This window comes from Triticum urartu, chromosome 5A (assembly GCF_056163025.1).
Source record: "Triticum urartu cultivar PI428250 chromosome 5A, HENAU_Tu73, whole genome shotgun sequence".
NCBI classification, from domain to species: Eukaryota; Viridiplantae; Streptophyta; class Magnoliopsida; order Poales; family Poaceae; genus Triticum; species Triticum urartu.
The window spans coordinates 495,997,350-496,024,589 of NC_141877.1; the positions used below are offsets into that span (position 1 = coordinate 495,997,350).

General features: G+C 46.5%; 1 protein-coding gene across 1 annotated transcript; it reads right to left on the reverse strand.

Annotated features, from left to right (window-relative positions):
* Positions 1-3,304: 3,304 nt before the first annotated feature.
* On the reverse strand, positions 3,305-3,975 carry LOC147972243 (uncharacterized). The gene is made up of 2 exons (XM_087523001.1): positions 3,619-3,975; positions 3,305-3,484 (listed from the first exon to the last, which is right to left on the reverse strand). Exons 1-2 carry the CDS (start codon positions 3,973-3,975, stop codon positions 3,305-3,307), a joined length of 537 nt encoding a protein of 178 aa, XP_087379127.1.
* Between the last annotated feature and the right edge of the window lie 23,265 nt (positions 3,976-27,240).

Consider the following 27,240-nt stretch of genomic DNA (forward strand, 5'->3'; position numbering starts at 1 on the left):
GTGGCTCAAGAATTAGCCACGGAGCGGAAAAGGACAAACGCGTAGCTGCGGAAGCCGGCGTACGTGATGATGCAGTTGAGCGCCTCGTGCGGGGCGAAGGTCGCCATGACATTGTCCTCACCCGCGTGCGTGAGGAGGTTGCCGACCCATAGCGCATTTGTGTCGTGGGCGGTAGATGGCGCGGTAACGGCAGCGGCGCCCCTGGCGCTAGAGGGCTCCAACTCCTTTGGGGGGAGGCCGACGGCCTGGCGGCCTCTGAGGGCCCCACAAGTGATGGGTGTTAGATTGGCGCCGAAAAAGAGCGGCCTGGGGGCGAACCGGCGTTAGATTGGCCCCTGGGGGCGACCTACCTCCCAACCCGCCCCCCAGGCGCCGCCCCCAGCCGCGGCAAATTCAAACATAGTCATTCCCGCTCAGAAAATAGACGCCACAAATCCAGCGATCAAGCGGCCACAAGTTCGGCGATCGAATGAAAAGTCCGGCGTACAAAAAAACAGAAAGGACGCGCATGTGTATCAGACGGCGAGGTCAGCCTCCGGCGTCTACGGAGTCGGTGTGCGCGGGCTTGGTGGGGTCTCCGTGCTTGGTGGCGTCGGCGTGGCTTCTGTGCTGCGGGGAGTCTCGGCGGCATCATCACTCGGGCTTGGCGGCGTTGTCGGCATCGGCATCGGAGTGGGCGGGGTCGTCGAGGGAAGCTGGTTCAGGATGAGGCCACGCTCCGCCAAGTACCACGCCTTGACCGCCTCATCGTTGCTCTAGAGCATGTCCGCCCCGCCCAGCAGGAAAGCCAGGTCGGTGTGTCTCTTCTTCGCGGTGACATTGGTCCAGAGTAGGTCAATCTGGACGGCGCTGCTCGACATCAACACCGACCACCGCGCCTCGGTCTTCTCTTCACGAAGGGCGGTCGGCTGGGAGGCAAGCGGGAGGGAGAAGCGGGAGGAATGGAGAGAATGGGAGGGAAGTGGGGGAAAAGCGGGAAGAAACGGGAAGAAATGGAGGGAAGAGGCGCTCGACTCGCTGACAAGGCAGACCCACGCGCCCTGTTCGCTTGTGCCGGTGCCCCAGGCGCCCCCCAGGGCGCCGGGTTTGGCCTGGGTCCGCTGGCACCAGTTCAGCCTAAGCCAGCGAAAAATGGGCTTCTGGGGCGCGACTGGGTCATTTTTACGGCGTCGGCACGGCAAAAACGTCTGGGGAGGCCCTGTTGGAGGCGCGGCTGGAGATGCTCTTAGGATGTGGGGATTTGGGCTGTCTAAGATGGGTAATAGAACGGGGTGTGGGCAATCGGCCCGCGGGTCGGACCATATATACTGCGGGCTGCGCAGGGACGGCTGCACGCCTGTGCCGAGTCCGTGGGCGGCACCGTTTCTATCCCTCCTCCAATAAATCGTCCATACACGGCACCTATTCCCATCAGCGCTAAAGAAAAGGAAAACATTGCAAAACAGTCAGATGATTTATTGACTTTGTAAGCCGCATCCGGTGTCGTCCGATCCTGCGCAATCATGTGACACAAGCGCCTGTGTGTACCCACGTTAAGCTAGCCAATCTATAGTCGAGTTCACGATTTGTGCTTGCGTCCCCATGACTGCCTTTTTCTAAAGGATCCTTCTTACACTTACTTCACACGCAATGCTTTGCCGGGTAGTTATACATGTGATCGTACAAATACGAGAACATCGTGTGATTGATTGTGTGTGTTGGTTTCATTTGGTATTAGGAAGTTGATGAAGTCAATGTTGCGCACACCACACCACACCCCCTCACATGCTATCCTTGACACCACCGCCTTTGAACATGCCATTGCGCCATCACCAGAGTAGTCGGGCTGCCATCGCCATGGCTGTCGCAACATCATTGAACCAGTCATGCCCATTGTCTCACCACTGCCATGACCATTAAACACATTGTCATGGCATCGTCGAAGCAGTCGGGCCTCCGTCATAGCATTGTAGCGGTTGTAAAAAGACAACGTCGCATCATAGCGTCGCCATGGCCGTTGAGCCATACCATCTTAGCACCATCGCGGTCGCCGAAGTACCGCACGGGCGTTAGAAGCGTGTCGTCGCACCATCGCCACGATCGTCAGAGCACCTCACGGGCGTTAGAAGTGTGTCGTGGTGCCATCATTGCATCCATCGCAGCACACTTGAAAGCATAAACACCGTGGTCGATGCATGATGCCGCACTTGTCGAAGGTCATGATGGGTGTTTGTAGCATGTCATTGTGCCAACGCCACAAACAGAAATAATGAAAATGACCCTAATAAAAGAAAGTGCCTCTACCACAACACAAATAATCATAAGTTTATGTATATGTGGTTCGTGCTTCTTCCCATCTGTCCTAACCCTATTAAACGAAAGTGTCTCTACCACAACACAAATGACCATAATATAATTCACTACCACAACGCTTTCTTGAACAACAAAAAAAAGATTCGTGCTTATGCCCGTTCGTCCTGACTTTGCCCCTGAAGTTTCAAACAATTACCCACCACTGCCATCCATAGGTGGTAGAAAATGATTCGATAAAGATACAAAAAAGGGAGCTGCCCGAACTGACCCTTCTTCCCCAATCAAGGAAACGATTTGCTAAAGATTCAGAAAAAAATAATTACTCACCACTGCCATCCATAAGTGGTAGAAAACGATTCACTAGAGATCCGGAAAAAACTGCCCCACCCGACCCTCGTTCCCCAATCCGGAAAATGACCCACTAAAGATCTGGAAACAACAAACACCCACCACTGCCATCCACAGGTGGTAGAAAATGATTCGCTGAATATCCGAAAAAAGAGCTGCCCGACCATACCCTTGTTCCCCAATCCAGAATACGATCTCCTAAAGATCTGGAGAAACAATAACCCACCTCTCCCATCCATAAGTTGTAGAAAATGATTCGCTAAAGGTCCAAAAAATGAGTTGACCGGCCATCTCATTGGTCGCTAATTTGGATAACAGTTTGCTAAAGATCTGAAAAAACAATTACCCACCACTGCCATCCATAAGTGGTAGAAAACGATTCGCTAAGGATCCGGAACAAAAAAGAATTGTGAGACCCAAACTTTGTTCCCCAATCCGGAAAACTATTTGATTTAGAAAAAAATTCCCAACCCGGCCCTTCTTCACCCAATCCAGATGATCCACAGTTATAAAGAAAGTCCGGACGACCTGGCCTCCTTGCACACTGCCGACGTCTCCCACCACACAAACCACCCCGTGGTGCCGCCTCCGGCGCCCAGGAACCTACTACCACCGCTTCATGCTAGGTCATTCACCGGTGTCAAGATTTCCTGACGCTATTGGCTCACACGGGCCCATCCACCTTATCAAGGGCCTCGTGCGCAGCACTTCCCTGGACCCTGAGCGTTGCTGCCTCCAGCCACCTGTGAGCCTCCACCAGACTACCCCGTCGCCGCCGATCCATTGTGCCTCCACCCGAATAACTATATATATCAGAGTTGCTAGAGGCCTCAGCCCACACCACCTAAGTAAACCACAAATGACAAACACCGAAGTCCCAATTACTGAAAAATTTACATCACAAACTGCAGCCAGATCCCGGGGGGATCCAAGGTGGGTGCGGATACGAGTGGGGGAAGAGGGGGGTTGTGATATTACGGGCCGGGAAAACTCAATCTGGATGAAGGCAACCTTGACCTTGGACCCGCGGAGCGCCTCAAGGGCGGTCCGACACTTGGGGATGGAGGGGAAAATGATGAAGGCGTAGCTATGGTACCCGACGGGTATGATGACGTAGTTGAGTGCCTTGTGTGGGGGGAAGAATGCCATGGCGTCGTCCTCGCCCGCGTACCCGGGCAGGTTGCCGACACACAATGCATTCTTTGCATGGGTGGCAACTTGTGTGGCGGCTGCACCCCTAACACCGGCGAGCTCTGATTCCTTCGACGGTGAGGCCGATGGCCTGGTGGCCTCCACGGCCACGGAGGGCTCTACATCTGGTGGCTCAGACGACATCCGTGGTAGAGGGGATCAAGGTAGGGAGAGATCGGCAGGAGCTAGGGTTAGGATGTGGGGATATCGGCTGTCTCTCATGGGGAATAAAACAGGGTGAGGAAACTAGCCCATGCATCAGACCATATATAGTGCGGGCGGGGCGGCACCTTTTTTATCCCTGCTCCAACATCATCCAGTCACCTATTCCCATCACCGAAACACTACAAAAATCTATCCGACATTGGTACAGCGAGGTGCTATACAAACGGTTTTTTACCCCTTTCTGCAAGTCATTTAGAACCGTTGCCTAGTGAGTGTGTGCGATAGGGGGTCCTTCCCACACGACCCACAAACCGTCGGGGATAGGCCCTCCGGTCATACATGCTCGGCAAAATGACGTCGTGTTCGACGAGCGAGCGATCAAATATGATTACACGTACAATTGTGCTAAAAAATACAATTATACTGGCCAAATCGTTTCTAGTTGTAAGTACATCCCACACAGTCAGTCCGGGCTAAACGTTCCATTTGTATGTACATTTCACATAGTCAATCCAAGAAGTATGTTTCCGTTCGTATATACATCCCACACAATCACTCCAAAGAAAATGTTTCTGTTCTCAGGTACATCACACACAATTTTCCCCATCAAATCGATTGTGATAGTGTCGCTATTGTAGACGATATTAACAATTTTATCATTTTCATTATTTAATGCATCAAACACATTGCATAGAAGAAACTGTGTGGCATAGGTTATCCATCACACACACTTTTTATGTGGAAAACTTTTGCGCAAAGTGGCCTAACGCAAATAGTTTTCAAGAGGAAGTCGTGTGTGATTGTTCATTGATCCAACATGTTTTATTCCTAGAAACCGTGTGTGTTATCTGAGGTCATTGCCCACGGTGTTTTCTCAATAGCCGTTTGCAATGGAATAAACAAATTAGCAGGCTAATTGCCCTACTATTAATAATCCATTTATTAATCTAATTGACATTTCATATTAAGCACACAATATATTTCATTTTCGTATTAAGGAAGCAGGATTTCATAATTGAAATAAATCGAAGTACAGTATCATATAGCTTCAGCACTCAGCTACCCCATTACACAACTGCACCAGCACCAAGTTTCACATGCAACATCTATAACCTTTCGAAATCATAAACGGTACATAGGCAGATGAATCTCATCTGGAAAACTACTGAAGCGGAAGGAGGATATTGAGCCTTCATTGTTGTTGAAGGATTTTGCAAATTTAGGCCGGTGCCTCTGGATGATTGACCATCCATCCTTCATCCTCTTCAGGAACACTTCAATATTGAACCATGGGTGTTGTATGAATACCTTCCTCGCCTCCTGACCATACATGTGGTTTGAGAGGCCTGAAAACAAGGATCTGCATAAATATCTTATCTAGATTGGAATTGGGGCAAAGGAATATGAAGGCCAAGGTATAATAGTTAGTACCATCCTGTAGTGAACTGATGTCTTCTTCATTGTGCAAACAAATATCTTTTTGTTTTTTGTCGCTAATTACTTTATCCTAACAATCTTTTTGTGTTTATTGACTTGACTGATATTAATAGAAAACTCATTTCCCCATATGCAAAAGGGTGGAACAGTGGGTCAAAACCTCTGACAGCAGGACCTACATGTGCAAGACCAAATTGTTAAAAACCTAAATATTAGAATAGTTCCCGTCGGACGGCAAAGAGCAAGGAGGCGGACGGCAAAGGTTGGCGAACGGCAAAGAGGGAGGCCCCACGTAACGTTAACGGGGCCGCGCCCCACACCCTCCTCTCTCTCTCCCACCTCCACCGCCCCGTCGCACCACGCCCCGCCGCCGCCCCAGCGCCCCCCGCCGCCGCCCCGGCGCCCCCCCCCCCCCGCCCCGCCGCCGCCCCAGCGCCCCCCGCCGCCGCCCCGGCGCCCCCCCCCCCCCCGCCCCAGCGCCCCCCGCCGCCGCCCCGGCGCCCCCCCCGCCCCTGCGCCCCCGCCGCCGCCCCAGCGCCCCCCGCCGCCACCCCAGGCCACCCCGCCCCGCTCCTTCGTCGCCCCAGGCCGCACCGCCCCCCTCCTCCACCCTGCAGGTGAGGCCTTCTTCTTCCTTTTTTTCTTTTTCCTTTTTTCTGTTTTTTTAGTTTTAGGTTTATGTTTAGTTTAGATTTAGTTTTAGTTTTAGGATTAGTTTTAGGTTTATAGGTTTAGTTTTAGTTTAGTTTTAGGTTTAGATTTAGTTTTTTCTTTTTCTGTTTTTTTAATTTTAGTTTTAGGTTTAGTTTAGTTTTAGGAAAGAAGAAAAAGAGAAAAAGAGGAGATCAGGAGAAGAAGAAGAAGAGGAGGAGGAGAAGAAAAAAGAAGAAGAGGAAGAAGAAGAAGAAAAAAGAGGAGAGGAGGAGAAGAAGAAGAGGAAAAAGGAAAGGAGGAAGAAGAAGAAGAAAAAAGAGGAGAGGAGGAGAAGAAGAAGAGGAAAAAGGAAAGGAGGAAGAAGAAGAAGAAGAAAAAAGAGGAGAGGAGGAGAAGAAGAAGAGGAAAAAGGAAAGGAGGAAGAAGAAGAAGAAGAAGAAGACCCCGACACCCCGACACTCCAAGCCTGACCCGATACCCCGACCCCGAGACCCCGACCCCGACCCCGAGACCCCGACCCCGACACCCCGACCCCGACCCCGACCCCGACACCCCGACCCTGACCCCGACACCCCAAGCCTGACCCGACACCCCGACCCCCCGAGCCTGACCCGACACCCCGACCCCGAGCTTGACCCGACACCCTGACCCCGACACCACACCCCGACCCCGAAACAACACCCCGACACCGACACGGCACTACCCCGACATCGACACGACACCCCGACCCCCCGACCCCGAAACAGCACCCCGACCCCGACACGGCACCCCGACACCGACAGGACACCCCGACCACCGACACCTCCCGTAAAGGTGTTCTTTGGCCTTCCAGAGGCCGACGGGGTCATATATTTGTGAATTATTAGTTAGGTCATATATTTTTCGATTTTGTTATGGAAAACATCATATATAATTGTGTTGATCGTGTAGTTTTAAATGTGCAGTTGTTTCATCGCTGCGAGGTTTGGTGTTCGACGACCTCGCCGTGCGTTTGACGAGCTCTGCCCCTTCGTTCGTGGGTGAGCACAAATGACAAGTCCTCCTCCCCCATTAATTATTTGATCTATTCCGATGAAACTTGATAGCTAGCTATGTATGTGTCTTGAATCATCAGTATGCGTAACCAATATGTGTCTCCCGTTCAAAAGCATCATAGTTATAAATATGCATGCATTTGCATATATATAACCTTGATTCTTTCAAATTGTCCAAAGCTATCCATGGACAGCCCGAGTATGTGTAGATTGGGTTCGTTTTCCCATATGCTTTGCTCCGGATCCGACGCATATATTTCGTCAGTGCCTCCCCTGTTGTTCTCCGGGTACACATCCTCTCTGTTTATTGCAGAGACGTGTATCAGGAGAACAACAGGGAGGTGCTGCCGAAATTTTGCGTCGGATCCGGAGCATAGCATGGGAAAATAAACCCAATCTACACATACACGGGTGGGATTAGGACCTATCATTACCTATTAGAGTGTAGGTTGCATGGACGTAATAAAATTGACAAAGTAGATCAACTGATGAATATATACATGGTGAATTACATATATAATTGTTGTGTGTCCAGTAGCTCTGAAAGTCAAGATGAGTGACCGTGCTTGGATGTATACCGGTCACACTGGTCAGAACAAATGGAGCGCTGAATGGTTCACAAAAACTAAGGGGTTTGTGCAAGCCGCATTTGAAAATGGCCAAAAGAAAACCTGGTGCCCCTGTTTCCGGTGCGGCAATTGGGAAAAGAAGACAGAGGCTGAAATGGGCAAACACCTGCAGAAGAGTGGTTTTACGCCCGATTATACGGTGTGGACATTTCATGGTGAGTCTGCCCAACGTGACCGAGCTGAGGTGGATCGTCGTCGCACCGACGAGCATGGTACCGGGATGGAAAACATGGTGCAAGGCTATGATGATGCTCGGGATTCGGACGAGGAGATGGAGGAATCTGCAAAGGCCTTCAATGAAATGTTGGAGTCTTCGAAACGTCCGCTCCACGAGCACACTGAGCTTTGTCAGTTGGATGCCATCTCACAAGTAATGGCTCTGAAGGCTCAGTTCAACTTGGGCAGAGAATGCTATGACGCAATTATGACAGTATTTGGACGCTTTCTACCCAAAGGCCATGTAATGCCTGCAAACCTGTACCAGTCGGACAAAATCCTCCGTGCACTGAAGATGCCCTATGAGAAGATACATGCCTGTGAGAAAGGATGTGCCTTATTTAGGCTTGACTATGCGGACTTGAACTATTGTCCCATTTGCAAGTCTTCCAGGTATATTGTGGTAGACAACGGTATGGGTGAGAAGACACAGACCAAAATCCCCGTTACTGTTCTTCGGTATATGCCAATCGTACCAAGACTTCAACGTCTTTTCATGGTCGAAGAGACGGCCAGACAGATGACATGGCACAAAACAGGCAAAAGAACCGAACTAGATGCAGATGGGAATCTAATGATGGTACACACATCGGATGGTGTTGCGTGGAAAAAGTTTGATGAATTACATGCTGACAAAGCGGCAGATCCGAGGCATCCTCGAGTCGGCATCAGCACGGATGGGTTCAGTGTGTTTGGTATGACGGCAGCCCAATACAGTTGTTGGCCCGTATTTGTCTTTCCACTCAATCTCCCCCCCGGACAGATTATGCAAAGAAAGAACATTTTCCTGACGTTGATAATTCCAGGACCCAACTATCCGGGCAAAAATATGAATGTGTACATGCAGCCGCTTAAGGACGAATTGCAAGAAGCCTGGGATAATGGGTTCAAGACATACGACGCCTTTAGCAAACGGAACTTCATAATGCGTGTTTGGTACATGTACTCGATGCATGACTTGCCGGAGTATGCGCTATTCGTTGGCTGGTGTGTGCATGGAAGGTTCCCGTGCCCCACATGCAAGGGAGCTCTTGAGTTTCGTTGGCTTCAGGCCGGTCGCAAGTTCTCTTGCTTCGACATGCATAGACAGTTCCTGGATCCTCGCCATAAGTTCAGGAAAGACAAGAAGAAGTTCATCAGGGGTAGAGTTGTCAAAAACTCTGCACCACCTGCATTGACAGGCCAACAGACCCTGGATCAGTTAAACGCTCTCAAGCCAGATCCACAACGTCCAGGGTACTTCAAGGGGTATAATACTAAGCATGCGTGGACTCACAAAACATGCTTATGGGATCTGCCTTACTTCAAAGACCTCCTTTGCCCACACAACATCGACGTGATGCACACTGAGAAGAATATCGCCGAGGCACTTTTTGGTACATTGTTCGGCATAGATGGGAAGTCAAAGGATAATACTAAGGCTAGAGTCGATCTGGAGGCGCTATGTGATAGGCCGTTACAAAACATGAAAGAACCGAAAGGAAAGCAGAACTGGACGAAGCCAAAGGCATGGTTCAATCTTGGAAGGCCAGCTATGAGGGAAATTCTCTTGTGGGTGCAACAGCAGTTGATGTTCCCCGATGGGTATGCAGCGAATCTAAAGAGGGGAGCGAATCTTGATAAACTGAAGATATTTGGTCTCAAGAGTCATGATTGGCACATATGGATTGAGCGGGTAATGCCGGTGATGTTGCGTGGCTTCATCCCTGAGGATGAATGGCTAGTACTGGCAGAACTCAGCTATTTCTTCTGTGTTCTTTGTGCGAAAGAACTATCGCCTGGCGTGCTAGAAGAAATGGAAGAGTTGGCGCCGGAGTTGATCTGCAAGTTAGAGAAGATCTTTCCACCGGGCTTCTTTAATCCAATGCAGCATTTGATTTTGCATCTCCCGACCGAGGCAAGATTGGGGGGGCCCGTGCAAAATCGTTGGTGCTACCCAACTGAGAGGATGCAGAAGACGCTTCGAGAAAAATGTAAAAATAAACGTAGAATTGAAGCATCGATGGCTGAGGCATTCATCACAGAGGAGGCGGCAAACTTCGTAACAGCGCACTACGAAGCCAAAAATCGTCATTTGCATAATCCGAAGCCTCGGTACAATGCTGACGAGCCTAAAAAGGGTGGATCCAACCTCAGCCTATTCAAAGGGAATCTCGCACCAGCTAGTGTTTCACATCCAGTATCTTTGGATAACGAAGAATGGCGGACCATTTCGTTGTATATCTTCAACAACCTGATAGAAGTGCGGCCGTACATCGAGTAAGTTCTCGGTACATTGTTTCGCAACTTCTATTTCCTTTGAACTACTCTTATTGCTGGATATGTCATACAGTCGATACGTCACCATATTCTCGTATGGAGCGGAGATCCAAAAGGATTCCGTCGAAGAGTATGAGCTTCTCGCAAAGCAAGGAGGTGGCTATCCCGGTTTCATCTCTTGGTTCAAACAAACGGTAATTTCTATTAGGCAATTTCATATCATTCGCTAATTTGTGCATAATGCAACAATCCTTTCATATTAAACTTGTAGGCTAATTCAGAGTCTATGGACGCCGAATTGAGACAAGTCGCTAATGGTTTTGACTATAAGGTCCGTTCATTTGACAAGTACGACATCAACGGGTATCGCTTTCGTACCTATGGCAAAGAGCTATCTATGGCCGACCGAAAGTCAACAAATTGTTGTGTATCTGCTATCGGCGAAGGAGGTACCGAGTATTATGGGAGAGTTGAAGCAATTTATGAACTTCTGTTCTATGGTGAAAATCCACTGAATGTCGTAGTCTTCAAATGTTATTGGTTTCAGCCGAAGGAGACTAGAAGGACTCATGAACATGTAGGGCTAGTTGAAATCAACCAAAGCACTCATTTAGATGTTCCTGATGTCTATATTATGGCTCAACAGGCGACCCAAGTATTCTATCTACCGTGGGCCTGCCAAACTAATCCAAATCTGAAAGGTTGGGATGTCGTTTATGAAGTGCCGCCACGTGCTAGACTTTCTCCCCCAAAGGAAGAGGATTATGTACCTCACATTAACCCAGACACATATGAAGGAGAATTCTTCCAAGAGACACGTCTTTCCAAAAAGCGTTTCAAGAACCGCTATACTTCACCCCAAAACATTGAAGTAGACAGCGACAATGAATCCGACATCACCCCAGAGGAGGAACAAGAAGAGCCGGAACAAGAAGAGATTACTGCTGCGGATGACCTGTCAATGCTTGACCGATTACGTCAAGGTGGCATTGCACATGTTGATGCCAATGAACCCTATGAGCCCGTCATTGATTATAGTGATGATGATTATTATGCATTTATTGATGATACTGATCGAGATTATTAGTAGTGTCAGGTATTACATTTTTTTATGTTGTACTTGATGATGATACACTTAAGTGATACACATATTATTATTCATGTCAGTCTTTTTTTATGTTGTACTAATTTCGTTTACTGTTTGTCATGGCAGGTGTTGAAAGATGGTGGGCGCTGGTCGGGAGCGTGGTCTGAGGTCTTCCATTCCAGACACACCTCTCCGCCGAGCGTTGCTGGACAGTATGGCCACACCGCCGGGCCCTTCTTCGTCGACCGCGGTGCCCAGCAGGGGACGAGCTCGAGGTAGGAAGAGAGGAGGTGGGGCACGTGGTCGTGGGAGAGGAGGTAGGGCTACGGCGCCTTCCTCGCCGCCACCCCCGGCTGTTTCACCCGAGCACGTGACTGCTAGGGTGGACTCGTCCGAGGAGGAGGCTACACGGACTCCGGTCCACGAGCCTCCGGTCCACGGGTCTTGGGCCCACGAGCCTCGGGTCGACTGGCCTTCGGCCCACGAGAGTTCGGCCCACGTGACCCCGGAGGAGCACACGTCCGGATGGGGTACCTGGCCGGATCAGCCCGAGGAGCCGAGTGGCCATGCTGATGATGGTGGGGAGCCGACTGATCTTGAGGAGGAGGGGGGCACCGTCTACCAGCGTGGTGCTACACGGCTCCCGTCCGTGCCGGTGACCCGCGAGCAGAGGTGGTTGATTTTCCCTGATGGGGAGAGGTACGTAAGTGCATTTAATATTTTTGTACCTTGTGCATTCACGTTTTTTCAAATAACTAATGCGTTGGCCTTGTCATGCTGCAGGGGTTGGGACCACCATCATAGTGTCCGCCGGCCCAACTCCGTCCTTGGAGTTCTTTGCCGGCAAAACTTCCCGGGGTTTGTCACGTTGCCTGGTGAGGGTCGGCTTCCAGAGCTTGGATTGAGCTGGGAGCACTACGTGGCTGCCCCGGCCCCGCCGGATAAGATTATCGACGGTGTCGTGTGCGACACAAGGGCAGACATGGTGATCAGAAAGTTTTGGGTAATTTCTCCTTTACACATTTAAAAATCTTCAACTAGCTAGTTATTAATTGTACTAATCAATATTGTCTCATTTGATTGCAGACATTCTACAGGTGTGAGGAGGGATACGAGGAGGACGTGGCACATGTTATCGAGAATGTCTGCAAGCGCCTACTCCAGAACTTACGGCACGAGGCTCGGGTGCAGGCTGTTCGAGACTACTACGCCTTGCGTGGTATCAAGAAGACCAAGCCGGCGTGCCGCGATAAGTTCCTGAGTAAGGAGCAGTACATGAAGGTAATTCTTAAGGCCTTCTCTACTTAAGTTCCTTCATTTAGTAATTCTTAGCCGTAGCGCTCAAGTTTCTATTTGCTAACTTAGGCACCTCCGAGATGGTGTGCGGATCGGATGGATTGTTGGGAGGTGTTGGTCGATGAGTGGTGCTCTCCACAATGGCTAGCCCTCCACAACGAGGCCAAGGACAAACGTGCCCAAATGGAAGGTGTGCCACACCATCAAGGCAGCTCCAACTTATATCAGTTCGGGCGCAACTGGGTATGTGGTTTGCTTCATGATTCATGAAATTCATTCATCATGCTAGCTTGAGCCCTTTAATTACTAATTTTCATTGTTTCTCTCTTTCAGGCACGCTACAATAAGGCGGATAAGGTGCCAGAGCTGTATGACCTGTATGCCATGTCCCACACTGCCCCTTTCAAGAAAGTCAAGGCTTTCTCTCAGTCTGACCTCGATGATGCAAACAACTTCACCAACATCTCCTCCCACAACAAGCTCGTGAGATATAGAGATGAGGGGAAGGCGAGGAAAGGGGAGGACTTTAACCCGAGCCAGGGTCCCATTGATCCAGAGCTGTTGCTGATATCTGGTGGCGGGAGGTCCCATGGCTCCATAGCCATTGGAGATGGACTTATCCGTTGTCCTAGCACTCTCCCGGAGATCAAGGCGCGCCAGTCGAGCTCCGCTCTTGAGATAAGGCCTCGTGAACGGCCAGTGCAACTCGCCATCAAGGTTAGTGATACGTACTCAGTTATCTTTCTCCATTACATTCTGTGCACTTCCATCAATGATTACAGATGGTCATGTGAGTGGTGTTGCAGGCTGCTATACAGAGTGAGAGAGATAGAACGGAGAAACTTCTGGCGGAGGCGGCGGAGAGGCAGCGGGAGTTGGAGGAGAGGACGACAAAGATGATGGAGGAGGAGAGGGCACGGAATGACATGCAGGCAAGGGCCATGTACGAGCTCCTTGTGGTAAGTTTCTTCTGCAGATTAGCCAAAACATTCATGTAGTGTTTGTCTCATTACTAACTAGTATGACTGAGTCGTCAAAACCAAATGTGCAGTCTGTGTGCGAGAAGACAGGTCAGACCGCTCCGCCGATGCCAGTGATTGCTCCTGGGACCACGGTGAGTTTTATTGAATGGACATTACTTGCTAGTCTTAACATTTGAGTGTCATCATGCTAACAAGACATTGGAAATGATCTTTGGTGCAGCGTAACTCCAGACAAGCATCGCACGATCCTTCTCCAGCTACCGACACGAGCCACCCCGCTCCTACACCTCCTACATCTTGGTAAGTTTATCTAGTGTTTTGCTTAACACATTCATAAAGACCTAGACTTAGCTTTATTTCCTCCAATGCTTACCATAATGACCTAGACTTAGCTTCTTCACCTCCAAAATGACTTAATAAGCTTACTGACCTCCAAAACCATCCATTTTACCTAAGTTAGCTCTAAAACGATCTGTACTTAGCTTACTTATGTCAAAAATTGCATAATTAGCTTAGTTAGCTTATAGACGATCCATTTTACCTAAGTTAGCTCTAAAATGACCCATTTTACCTAGGTTAGCTTATAAATGATCCAGTTCATCCAAGTTAGCTCAAAAATGACCCATTTTACCTAGATTAGCTCCTAAATGATCCATTTTACCTACGTTAGCTTTAAAATGACCCATTTCACCTAGGTTAACTCCAAAATGACCAATCTTACCTAGGTTATCTCATAAACGATCCATTTCAACTAATTTAGCTCATAAACGATCCATTTCACCTAGGTTACCCAAAAAACGATCCATTTCACCTAAATTAGCTCTTAAATGATCCATTTCACCTAAGTTAGCTCAAAAAGATCCATTTCAACTAAATTAGCTCATAAATGATCCATTTCACCTAAGTTAGCTCAAAAACGATCCATTTCAACTAAGTTAGCTCATAAATGATCCATTTCACCTAAGTTAGCTAAGAAAACGATCCATTTCACCTTAGTTACCTCAAAAATGATCCATTTCACCTTAGCTAGCTCATAAACGACCCATTTCAACTAAGTTAGCTCATAAATGATCCATTTCACCTTAGCTAGCTCATAAACGACCCATTTCAACTTAGTTAGCTCATATATGATCCATTTCACGTAAGTTAGCTCATAAATGACATACTCTTCTTGTTCTAGTCTTCTTCTTGTTCTACTCTTCTTGTTCTAGTCTTCTTCTTGTTCTAACTTTCTTATTTTTCATTTTGCAGAGTTCATTCACTTGACGAAAGCTTGCATAGATGGAGTGCTCCTTATCCCTTTCTCTGTTTCTTTTTGTATCGTTGAACTATGCATGTATCGTTGGATGAAACTATTGTAATATATATGGTTGGATGCCTCTATGTTGAACTTGTTATGTATGATGGAACTATGATGAAGTTATGTGTTGGATGCATGTAATTTATATGGTTGGATATCTTATATGTTTGCTCTGTAATGGCCTTTTGAAATATATCTATATATGTCATCTATATTTGTGATGAAAATTGTTGGATTTAATAAAAAACAGATAAAAGAGCCAATATGCAGGCTCTTTGCCGTCTGCCACCGACGGCAACGAGCTCTTTGCCGTCTGCCGCGGACGGCAAAGAAGACACGTGGCATCCAGCTGTGCTTCCTGGGAGCTGACCCATTTGGCCAGTTTGCCTACAGTGGCAGACGGCAAAGACTTTGCCATCAGTGGCAGACGGCAAAGAACATGCCATGTAGTGACGTGTAGATGACATCAGACGGCGGACGGCAAAGACACTAGAAAGTTTGCCGTCAGCGGCGGACGGCAAAGGCCTGCCGTTAGCCACTTAACGGATTGACAGCGCAATTATTGCCGTCCGCCTTCTTTGCCATCTGCCGAGCTCTCTTTGCCGTCTGCGGCGGACGGCAAAGACTTTGCCATCAGTAGCAGACGGCAAAGTAGCTGTTTACCGAAGCCTACTTTTCCGGAGCCTTTTGCCGTCCGCGGCTGACGGCAAAGGCCTTTGCCGTCCGCCGTTCATGCCTTTGCCATCCGCCGTGGCGGACGGCAAAGTAGCTGATTCCTGTAGTGAGTCCTAATAAAAGATCAGACAGTTAAGCAAACCAAGCATGATTAACAACTTGGAAATATAGCAATTGTATTTGTTTCTCATGTATTTAGTACAGCCAAATTCGACTTATTTCTCACATGGTGTACAATAAAAAAATACACCCACGACAATTGAACATCACATTGCAGAATTGAATCAAACAGTTAACTAAACACCACAACAAATGAACCAAACGTTAACCGAGCACCACATTGCACAATATATAACATACTAGAAGATTAGACAGTTAACCAAACCAAGCATGCTTGACAACTTGGAAATATAGCAATTGTATTTGTTTCTCATGTATTTTGTACAGATAAATTCGATTTATTTCTCACAAGGAAGACAATACAGAATTACACCCTGAAGAATTGAACCAAACTGTTAACTGAACACGGCAACTAATTAACCAAATAGTTAATAAGTGAGCACGACATTGCACGACATATAGAACATATACACTAGTGCAACAAATTGCATTGTAAAAGTAGATAGGACAATTCACTAGAATTTTTTTAAGGAAAGGCAGGAGCAGCACATGCAATGGGTAAACCGAGCCTGCTTAACCGGCGTAGCTAGCAAACTGAACATAGTTCCTTATAGTGAGCTAATAAGACAAGCTACTCCCCATCGTAGGAGATATCGATGATGATTGGCTCCTTGGACATGGAAGAGGGCAAGGCCTACACATCATGGGTGCCCTCATCCTAGTGGTGAGTTGCCTGAGCCGCTCCAGGCACCAACCTGCTGGCTCTCGAGTTGAGGTCAGCTCAGGCACGGTCAAAAAACACCTCGTAGTCTTCATCGAAGGCACCGACGGTGGCCTCAAGAAAACGCCACGAACTGTTATTTTAAGCAGCCAACCGCATTGCGGCGTTGGTGCGCGAGGCATCGACGATGGCCTCAATGGCGAGGTGCTCCTCCAAAATCTGGGGATCGGCATGAATGGAAGCCATCGCGACCTCATCCGCGCGTGCGGCCGCGATTTGCTTCTCCGCTTCCAAATTCTCCTTGAGCTCCTCACTGTTGCAGAGACCTGCTATACAAACGGTTTTTAACCCCTTTCCCTGATGGCGCTTGGAACCGTCGCCGAGTGAGTGTGGGCGATAGGGGGTCCTTCCCCCACGACCCAGAAACCGTCGGGGATAGGCCCTCCTAGCACACAAAATGAGGTCGTGTGCGATCTAGCGAGGCATCAAAATCCAATCATTTCCATTCGTATGTACATCCCACACGGCGAATCCCAGAAAAACATTTCCGTTCGTATGTATATCACACATAGTTTTTTGTGTGGAAACAATTGTGCAAGGTGGCCTAATGCAAAAGAATTATCTACCGGAAGTCGTGTGTGATTGCTAATTGATCGAACACGCGTACTTTGTAGGAACCATGTGGGTTGTTTGAGTTCATCGCCCACGGTGCTGTCTGAGTAACCGTCTGCAATAGAAAAGCCCAATAAGCAGGGTAATTAGCCTATTATTGATAATCCATGTAGTAATCCAATTGATATTTCTTGTAAAAAACATCAGATATTTCATATTAGTATAACGGCAACCAGGACTTCATAATCGAATTACATCAGATAGCTTCGGCACTCAGTTACGCCATTACACAATAGCACCAAGTTTCACATGCAACATCAAAAACCTTTGGAAAGTAGCATCATACATGGTAAATAGACAGATGAATCTCATCGAGGAGACTTCAGAAGTGGAAGGAAAATATTGAGCCTTCAGTGATGTTGAATGTCCTTGCAACTTTAGGCCAGTGGCTATGGATAATTGCTAGCCCAACCTTCTACCTCTTCAGGAAGACTTCAATATTGTACCATGGGTGTTGAATGAGTACCTTCCTCACCTCTTGACCATGTAGGTGGTTTGTGAGGTAATCATCGGTGAACTGCTTTGAAAAGTACTAAAAACAAAGATATGCATAAATCGCTGTTATAAATTTTGAAATGGCACAAGGGGTAAAAACAAGGTAAAAGAGTTAGTACCATCCCATAGTTGACTGATGTCTTCTTCATTGTGCAAACAAAGATCTTTCTATTATTCGTCACAAGTTTCTTCATCTTAAAAATCTTTCTGAGTTTCTTGACTTGACTGATATTCATGGACATCTCATTTCCCCATATGCAAAATGGGTCGAACAGTGGGTCTAAGCCTCTGATAGCAGGACCTACATGTGCAAGACCAAATTGTAAGAAACCTAAATATTAGAATGATTCCTGCAACTGCACAATAATGTGCTATTAGCGAAAGGACCATGCATGAGCATACCTCGATGGTAAACCGCAGTAGTGTCTCCCATTGTTTCCCTGCAACACACATAAGGAAGATCTTGATCTGGTTAACTGAGAGTTGCCATAGTATCAGTAGAATATGTATTGAGTACAGCCAAATTAAATTTATTTCACATGCATAACAATACAAAATTGTACCCACAGCAAATGAAAATCAAATTGCAGAATTGAACCAAATAGTTAAATCGACAGTAGAACAAATGAACCAAAACAGTTAACTGAGCACGACATTGCAGAATAGAAACATGTACTAGAAGATAAGACAGTTAACAAAACAAACAATGCTTGAGAACAGTACTACGAAATGTAGCAATTGTTGGACCAAATTGTTAACTGAACATTACATTTCAGAGGACCAAACTGTTAACTAAACATCAGATTGCATATTAACATTACAGAGGACAAATCACTAGAAGGCACTGGCGGTGGCTTCGAGAAAACGGCACGAACTCTGTTTCAAAGTAGATAACCGCGTGGCAGTGTCGACGGTGGCCTCGAAGACGAGGTGCTCCTCCAAGATCTGGCGGTCGGCATGCATGGCAGCCATTGCGACCTCATGCATGTGTGCGGCCGCGAATTGCTTCTCTGCTGCTAGATGCTACTGATCTCTATGTTATAATGCGTGCAAAATGGCTGTGGGCGGCGCTTAATTGGAGGAGGGGGACAGTGATTTTGGCGGAAGGTGTTGCGCCCTCGGTTGGGGCATGTGGGACGGGGAGGGGTCGCTGGATTCGCTGTGGCCACGCAGGAAGAAGAAGGGTCGACGGCGAGGACGCTGCGCAGCAAAAAGAAGGGTCGTCGACGAGGAGGTGGCGCTGCAAGAAGAAGGGTCGCTGGCGAGGAGGTGGCGCTGCAAGAAGAAGGGTAGCCAACGAGGAGGTGGCACTGCAAGAAGAAGGGTCACCGGCGAGGAGGCTGAGCTGCCAGTAAGCAACACTAAAGGATTGAACTTGGAAAGCAAGGAGGAACATTGGAAATGTAGCTTTTGGTGGGAGGGAGGGGCGGGGAGATAGATATTTCCGTGGTGGCAACAAAATTTCGCTCGGTGCCGCAAGAAACAAGCGTGCAAGTGTGGTACAAGCGAGGGCGGTGGACTGTAGACGACGAAGATTCCTGCGTAAGCCAGACAAGATGGTGCGCCAAGATATTTTTTATCGCATCCCACACAATTATTTCTAGTAAACTATTTGTGGTATACCTGATTTTTTCATTATGTTTTGAAAGACAAAATGGTGTTACGGAGGGAAATTATGGTGAAGTGTATGCTACAACATTTACGTACAGTGAACATGCAATTACATGAGTGTTGTGTTTAAATTTGGAATTATTCCGGGTTTGTTTGGCATTTTATGCATTAATTGAGTTTCTAGGCATGTAATGTGCATAATTCAAATTTGAACTACAAGCACATGCTCCAGTGCACCAAAGTTTATTGAAAAATCACATGTGTGTCTTTGGGTGAATTTATAGGTCCCATGCCAGAAATGGCAATGAAATTCAAACTCTGGGCGTCGTGGCTCGGCCGGGAACATTGAGAAACTTGGTTTTTAAATTCCTAGAAATTCAAAACTAGCCTGAAAATCATGAAACTTGGCATGGTGTCATTTCATGGCACCAACATGTTGAGGTAAAAAAATTGGCAAAATTTGGACAAGTTTTTGGGTATAAGCTTCTTGCAAACCGGAGCTTCTCTCAAGAAGACTCATGGTTCCCGAGGGGGGACGTGTCACCTTTGTGTGTGAAACGATATACGCTGCCTCCCCACCCCCTTGATTTTTTACAGAGGCAACATACAACTATATGAGTATCGTGCTAAATTTTGGAATTATTCCGGGTTCGATTGGACTTTCTTATACATTAATTGAATTTTTGGTTATTTAATGTGCATAATTCAAATTTGAACTACCAACACATGCTCCAGTGCACCAAAGTTGGTTGAAAATCACATGTGTGTCATTGGGTGAATTTCTAGGTCCCATGAAAGAAATGGGAATGAAATTCAAAGATCTAGGCACTGTGGCTCGGCCGGAAAGATTGAGAAACTTGGTTTTTTAGTTCATTTATATCCAAAAAAACGGCTACAAATCATGAAACTTGGCATGTTGTCATGACATGGCACCAACATTTTATGGTAAATTTTTTGGCCAAATTGGGACAAGCTTTGGTACAGGCTTCTCTCAAACCGGAGCTTCTCTCAAGAAGGCTCGTGGTTTTGAGAGGGGACGTGTCACCTCCGTGTGCGAAACGACGTACGTACACTGCCTTCTCCCGCCTTAATTTTTTTACACAGGCAGATTAGACCAAATAGAAATGTCATGCTAAATTTTGGAATTATTCCGGGTTCGTTTGGCCGTTTTTATATATTAACCGAATTTCTGCGCATTTAATGTGCATAACTCAAATTTGAACTACAAGCACATGCTCCAGTGCACAAAAGTTGGTTGAAAAATCACATGTGTGTCCTTCGATGAATTTCTAGGTCCCATGCAAGAAATGGGAATGAAATTCAAACATCTAGGCATCGTTGCTCGGCCGAAAAGACTGAGAAACTTGGTTTTTTAATTCCTGTAAATCCAAAGCACGCATGAAAACCATGAAACTTGGCATGGTGTCATGACCTGGCACCAACATGCTCTGGTAAATTTTTTTGGCCGAATTGGGACAAGCTTTGGTATAATCTTCTTGCAAACCGGAGCTTCTCTCAAGAAAGCTGGTGGTTCCTAGAGGGAACGTGTCACCTTCATGTGCAAAACAACATACACTGCCTTCTCCCTCCTTAATTGTTTTACACATGTAGATTAGACCAAATAGAAGTATCATGCTAAATGTTGGAATTATTCTAGGTTCATTTGGCCTTTATTATACATTAATTGAATGTCTGTGCATTTAATATGCATAATTCAAATTTGAACTACAAGCACATGCTCCAGTGCACCAAAGTTTGTTGAAAAATCACATGTGTGTCCTTGGGTGAATTTGTACGTCCCATGCAAGAAACTGGAATGAAATTCAAACATCTGGGCATCGTGGCTTGGCTGGAAATATTGAGAAACTTGGTTTTTTATTTCCAGTAAATCCAAAACACGCCTGAAAATCATGAAACTTGGCATGGTGTCATGACATGGCACCAACATGTTGTGGTAAATTTTTTGGCCGAATTGGGACAACCTTTGGTTTAAGCTTCTTGAAAACCGGAGCTTCTCTCAAGAAGGCTCGTGGTTCCGAGAGGGAACGTGTCACCTCCATGTGCAAAACAACATAAACTGCCTTCTCCCACCTTAATTTTTTTACACATGTAGATTAGACCAAATAGAAGTATCATGCTAATTTTTTGAATTATTCCGGGTCCGTTTGGCCTTTTTCATACATTAATTGAATATCTGGGCATTTAATGTGCAAAATTTGAACTACAATCACATGCTCCAGTACACCAAGGTTTCTTGAAAAATCACATGTGTGTCCTTGGGTGAATTTCTAGGTCACATGCAAGAAATGGGAATGAAATTCAAATATCTGGGCCTCATGGCTCGGCTGGAGATATTGAGAAACTTGGTTTTTTTTAATTCCTATATATCCTAAACATGCCTGAAAATCATGAAACTTGGCATGGTGTCATGACATGGCACCAACATGCTGTGGTAATTTTTTTCTCCGATTTGCGAAGGCGAACACATTAACAATCAACAAAGTCATTTTGGAACAAGTGTTGTCACGTTACAAATCGGAAACACAAGTATTATTGAAACCGTGGGCGTTCTACTTACCAATTCTATGCCGTCATGCATCCCCTTTTTTATTGGCTAGGAGGTGTCATGCGGGGTAGCTATTTGAGTACGGGAGGCGTGCGATCAGACCCTACACGTGCTCATCGGGAGGAGAGCCCTTTGACCTCTATCCGCCACACACCTCCCTCCCAACGTCTCCATTAATGGCGCCTGAGCCCCTATTTCACGGTGTGGCTATGTCTCACTGGACTGAGATTTAAGAGAGAAAAGGGAAAATCTGAAAAGAAAGTTTTGCACAGATCTTGATGTAAGATCAGACGATCCTATATAGCATCGAATGCGACTTATAGCAAGAATGATGAATATAAGGACGATAACAGTGCATAATAATTGTCTTACATATTTAGGAACATAATTAAAAAAACCCACATGCGGCAATGCCCGAAATACACAAGGGCAAAAGAAGAAGCAAGATAATGATCTGGCTCGCTGATCTCTACTTTCTTGATGCGTTGCTGCAGGCTGCGGGAACTAATCTCTATGGTGTGCGGCGATGATCTCTTTCTTTTCCTCAAGATGCTTCTTGAGAGCATCCACAGATTCCTCCACCGGCCTTCTGTGCTTGATGTGCAACATGGCATTCTCGTCCATCAGATTCTCGACGATGACGCCGATCCTCTTCAACAAAGTAGTGGTCTCCTCCTGCTGCTCCGCACTTCCGATGATCTTCGCCCTCAGCAGGTCATGCTCGGCCCGGAGCTTCGCATTGCTCTCATTTAGTTGTCGGATGACGCTGGAAATAAGGCTTTCATGTCGTCCTGCACCCTCGCCCAGACAGAGATCTGATCCATCTGGCTATGGACGATCGCATGGATGCGCCTGTAAGAGTCCTTGCGTGCCTGCGAGACATTTTCCCAGACCACTACAGTGCTGGAGGACATCTCTGCTGCATTCATGGGGCGGCGGGACATATCTTCTGCTTCCGCGGCGTGGCCGGACCAGTCTGCTGCATCGACAGTGCGGCGGGACTTCCGTGCTGCTTCGACGGCGCGTCGGGACCTCTGTGCTGCTACGACTGCGCGGCAGGACATGACAGCTGCTTTCGCGGCGAGGCAGGGCATCTCCCGTGCTTCCGCTTCCATGCTCGCCTCTCCCTGGTGGCAATCTCTCAACCCAGAACTCACGCTGGCCATGGTAGATGCAAGGGAACGATGATGAATGACTTGTTTGTTTTTGTGGATGAGGAGTTGAGGAGGAATGTGCAATCATCTTGGAGTAGTAGTATTTATAACCGAGTACTAATACGCTCCTTAGTGGGAAACCATTTAGGTTTTGATCGGTGTGAACAGGCTTGCAATTAAAAATAGCGTGGTAGTAATTTGGAATGTGACGGGACGCAAGCTCAAAATTTATTGATGGTTCTAAGTGCGGCACTATTCTCGGAAGGCATAACATGGGCATGCTTTCTCGGTCGCGTACGTGGCGTTTGCACCATAGGGTGCACCGCAATAACCAATGTCAGCATACGTCTTGTTCCAACAACTGTGTGCGCTCGTTATTACCATCGCACACGCTTCTTTTAATTAGAATGTGTGCCCATCTAGCGCACACACATTGATCTGTCTAACTGTTTCTGTTTGTTGTGGCCAATCACAAACAGTTCATCCGTGTGAAGTGTATGCCATCAATCGCAGACACTTTGATTTGGCTGGCCATTTCTATTATGTTGCCTAATTGCAAACAGTTAATCCTTCTAAAGCGTATGCCCTCAATCGCACACACCTTTATCTAGCTGCCTGTTTCTGTTGTTTCTCCTCATCACAAACAGTTCATCCAAGTGAACCGCATGTTGTATATCGCACACACCTTCATCTGGCTTCCCGTTTCCTTTGTTCTCCTCATAGAAAAACAATTAATTGAACTGAACCGTATGCCCTGCATCACACACGCAACTAAAATCTGAACCGTGTTTGATGCATCCGTCATCGCAAAAGTTTTGCACCTTTTTGACAGTTTTTTTACACCATTGTTTGTGATTATTGCATCGCACACAGTTTCGTCGAAGGGTCTTTGATCGTAGTGTCGTGTTAGCAGCATCCTATAGTACTACCTGGCTATACTGCATGCACCATGGCTTAGGGTGGCGCTTATTTGGGTGAGGGGTAGGTGATTTGGATGGATGGCGTCGGGTCAGCGGTCGGGGCATGTGGGATATGGAAGGAGGAGGAGGATGGGTGTCGGGTGTGGATTACCTGCCTGGATCGACGAGGCCAAGCAGCGTGAAGGAGGGTCACTGGCAGGAGGCTACGTTGGAAGCATGGAGTGAAGGTTTCAACTTGGAAAGGAAGGCAGAAACAGGGGAAATGTGGATTTTAGTAAGGGGGATGGGGCAGGGAGGTAGATATTTCCGCTGAAGTCGAAAATTTTGGATCGATGCAGCGAAAAAACTCGTGCGCAAAGTGTCATCAGTCACAGTCCCTTATTCGGCACTGTGTATGATATGTGAAAATAACAAATAATTCATATAGCTTACCCCATGTGTGATGAGTTTGAACATGCAAATTTTGGTCAGAATATCCCTGGTTACAGTGGTCATCCATGTCATTGCATAATTTGGGTACACAAAGGAGCCTACAGCACACCCACACTTCTTAATCAAACAAGTACATCAATTAAACAAAGCTAGCTGACCTATACATTAACCTAACAAATTAAAGACCGATGCTCTAAATTAAACAAAGAGTACTACTCCAGCTGGCGCTTGATATCTACTACACAACCTTCTTCTTGTAGACGTTGTTGGGCCTCCAAGTGCAGAGGTTTGTAGGACAGTAGCAAATTTCCCTCAAGTGGATGACCTAAGGTTTATCAATCCATAGGAGGCATAGCATGAAGATGGTCTCTCTCAAGCAACCCTACAACTAAATAACAAAGAGTCTCTTGTGTCCCCAACACACCCAATACAATGGTAAATTGTATAGGTGCACTAGTCCAGTGAAGAGATGGTGATACAAGTGGCATATGGATAGTAGATAAAGATATTTGTAATCTGAAATTATAAATATAGCAAGGTAACTAATGATAAAAGTGAGCGTAAACAGTATTGCAATGCGTTGAAACAAGGCCTAGGGTTCATACTTTCACTAGTGCAAGTTCTCTCAACAATAATAACATAATTGGATCTCATAACTATCCCTCAACATGCAACAAAGAGTCACTCCAAAGTCACTAATAGCGGAGAACAAACGAAGAGATTATGGTAGGGTACGAAACCACCTCAAAGTTATTCTTTCCAATCAATCCGTTGGGCTATTCCTATAAGTGTCACAAATAGCCCTAGAGTTCGTACTAGAATAACACCTTAAGACACAAATAAACCAAAACCCTAATGTCACCTAGATACTCCAATGTCACCTCAAGTATCCGTGGGTATGATTATACGATATGTGTCACACAATCTCAGATTCATCTATTCAACGAACACATAGAACCTCAAAGAGTGCCCCAAAGTTTCTACCGAAGAATCACGACGAAAACGTGTGCCAACCCCTATGCATAGGTTCATGGGCGGAACCCGCAAGTTGATCACCAAAACATACATCAAGTGAATCATGTGGTATCCCATTGTCACCACAAATACGCACGACAAGACATACATCAAGTGTTCTCAAATCTTTAAGGACTCAATCCGATAAGATTACTTCAAAGGGGAAACTCAATTCATTACAAGAGAGTAGATGGGGAGGACAAACATAAGATCCAACTATAATAGCAAAGCTCACGATACATCAAGATCGTGCCAAATCAAGAACACGAGAGAGAGAGAGATCAAACACATAGCTACTGGTACATACCCTCAGCCCCGAGGGAGAACTACTCCCTCCTCATCATGGAGAGCACCGGGATGATGAAAATGGCCACCGGAGAGGGATTACCCCTCTGGTAGGGTGCTGGAACGGGTCTAGATTGGTTTTCGGTGGCTACGAAGGCTTCTGGCGGCGGAACTCCTGATCTACTGTGCTCCCTGGAAGTTTCAGGGTATATGGAGATATATAGGCGGAAGAAGTACGTCAGGGGGGCCACGAGGGGCCCATGAGGGTGGAGGGCACGCCCAGGGGGGTGGGCTCGCCCCCTACCTCGTGGCCTCCTCGAAGCTTCCCTTACGTGCACTTTGAGTCTTCTGGGCTTCTTTGCTTCCAAAAATGGGTTCCGTGAAGTTTCAGGTCAATTGGACTCCGGTTGGTTTTCCTTTTCTTCGAAAACCTAAAACAAGGTAAAAACAGAAACTGGCACTGGGCTCTGGGTTAATAGGTTAGTCCCAAAAATGATATAAAAGTGTATAATAAAGCCCACAAACATCCAAAACAGTAGATAATATAGCATGGAGCAATCAAAAATTATAGATACGTTGGAGACGTATCAGCATCCCCAAGCTTAATTCCTACTCGTCCTCGAGTAGGTAAATGATAAAAACAAATTTTTTGATGCGGAGTGCTACTTGGCATAATTTCAATGTAATTCTTCTTATTTTTAGCATGAATATCAGATCCAAAAGATTCAAGACAAAAGTTCATATTGACATAACAACAATAATACTTCAAGCATACTAAGCAATTATGTCTTCTCAAAATAACATGGCCAAAGAAAGTTCATCCCTACAAAATCATATAGTTTAGTCATGTTTCATTTTCGTCACACAAGAATGCTCTCATCATGCACAACCCCGATGAAAAGCCAAGAAATTGTTTCATACTTTAGTAATCTCAAACCTATAAACTTTCACGCAATACATGAGCGCGAGCCATGGATATAGCACTATGGGTGGAATAGAATAATGAGGGGGGTTATGTGGAGAAGACAAAAAGGAGAAAGTCTCACATCGACGAGGCTAATTGATGGGCTATGGAGATGCCCATCGATTGATGTTAATGCAAGGAGTAGGGATTTCCATGCAACATATGCACTAGAGCTACAAATGTATGAAAGCTCAACAAAAGAAACTAGTGGGTGTGCATCCAACTTGCTTGCTCACGAAGACCTAGGGCACTTGAGGAGGCCCATTGTTGGAATATACAAGCCAAGTTCTATAATGAAAAATTCCCACTAGTATATGAAAGTGATAACATGAGATGCTCTCTACTATGAAGATCATGGTGCTACTTTGAAGCACAAGTGTGGCAAAGGATAGTAACATTGTCCCTTCTCTCTTTTTCTCTCATTTTTTTTCTTTTTGGGCCTTTTCTCTTTTTTTAAAGGCCTTTCTCTTTTTTTGGCCTTCTCCCTTTTTTATGGCCTTTCTTCTCTTTTTTAATATTCCTCACATGGGACAATGCTCTAGAAAATGATGATCATCACACTTCTATTTATTTACAACTCAATGATTACAACTCGATACTAGAACAAAGATGACCCTATATGAATGCCTCCGACGGTGTACTAGGATATGTAATGGACCAAGAGTGACATGTATGAAAGAATTATGAACGGTGTCTTTGCCACAAATACTATGTCAACTA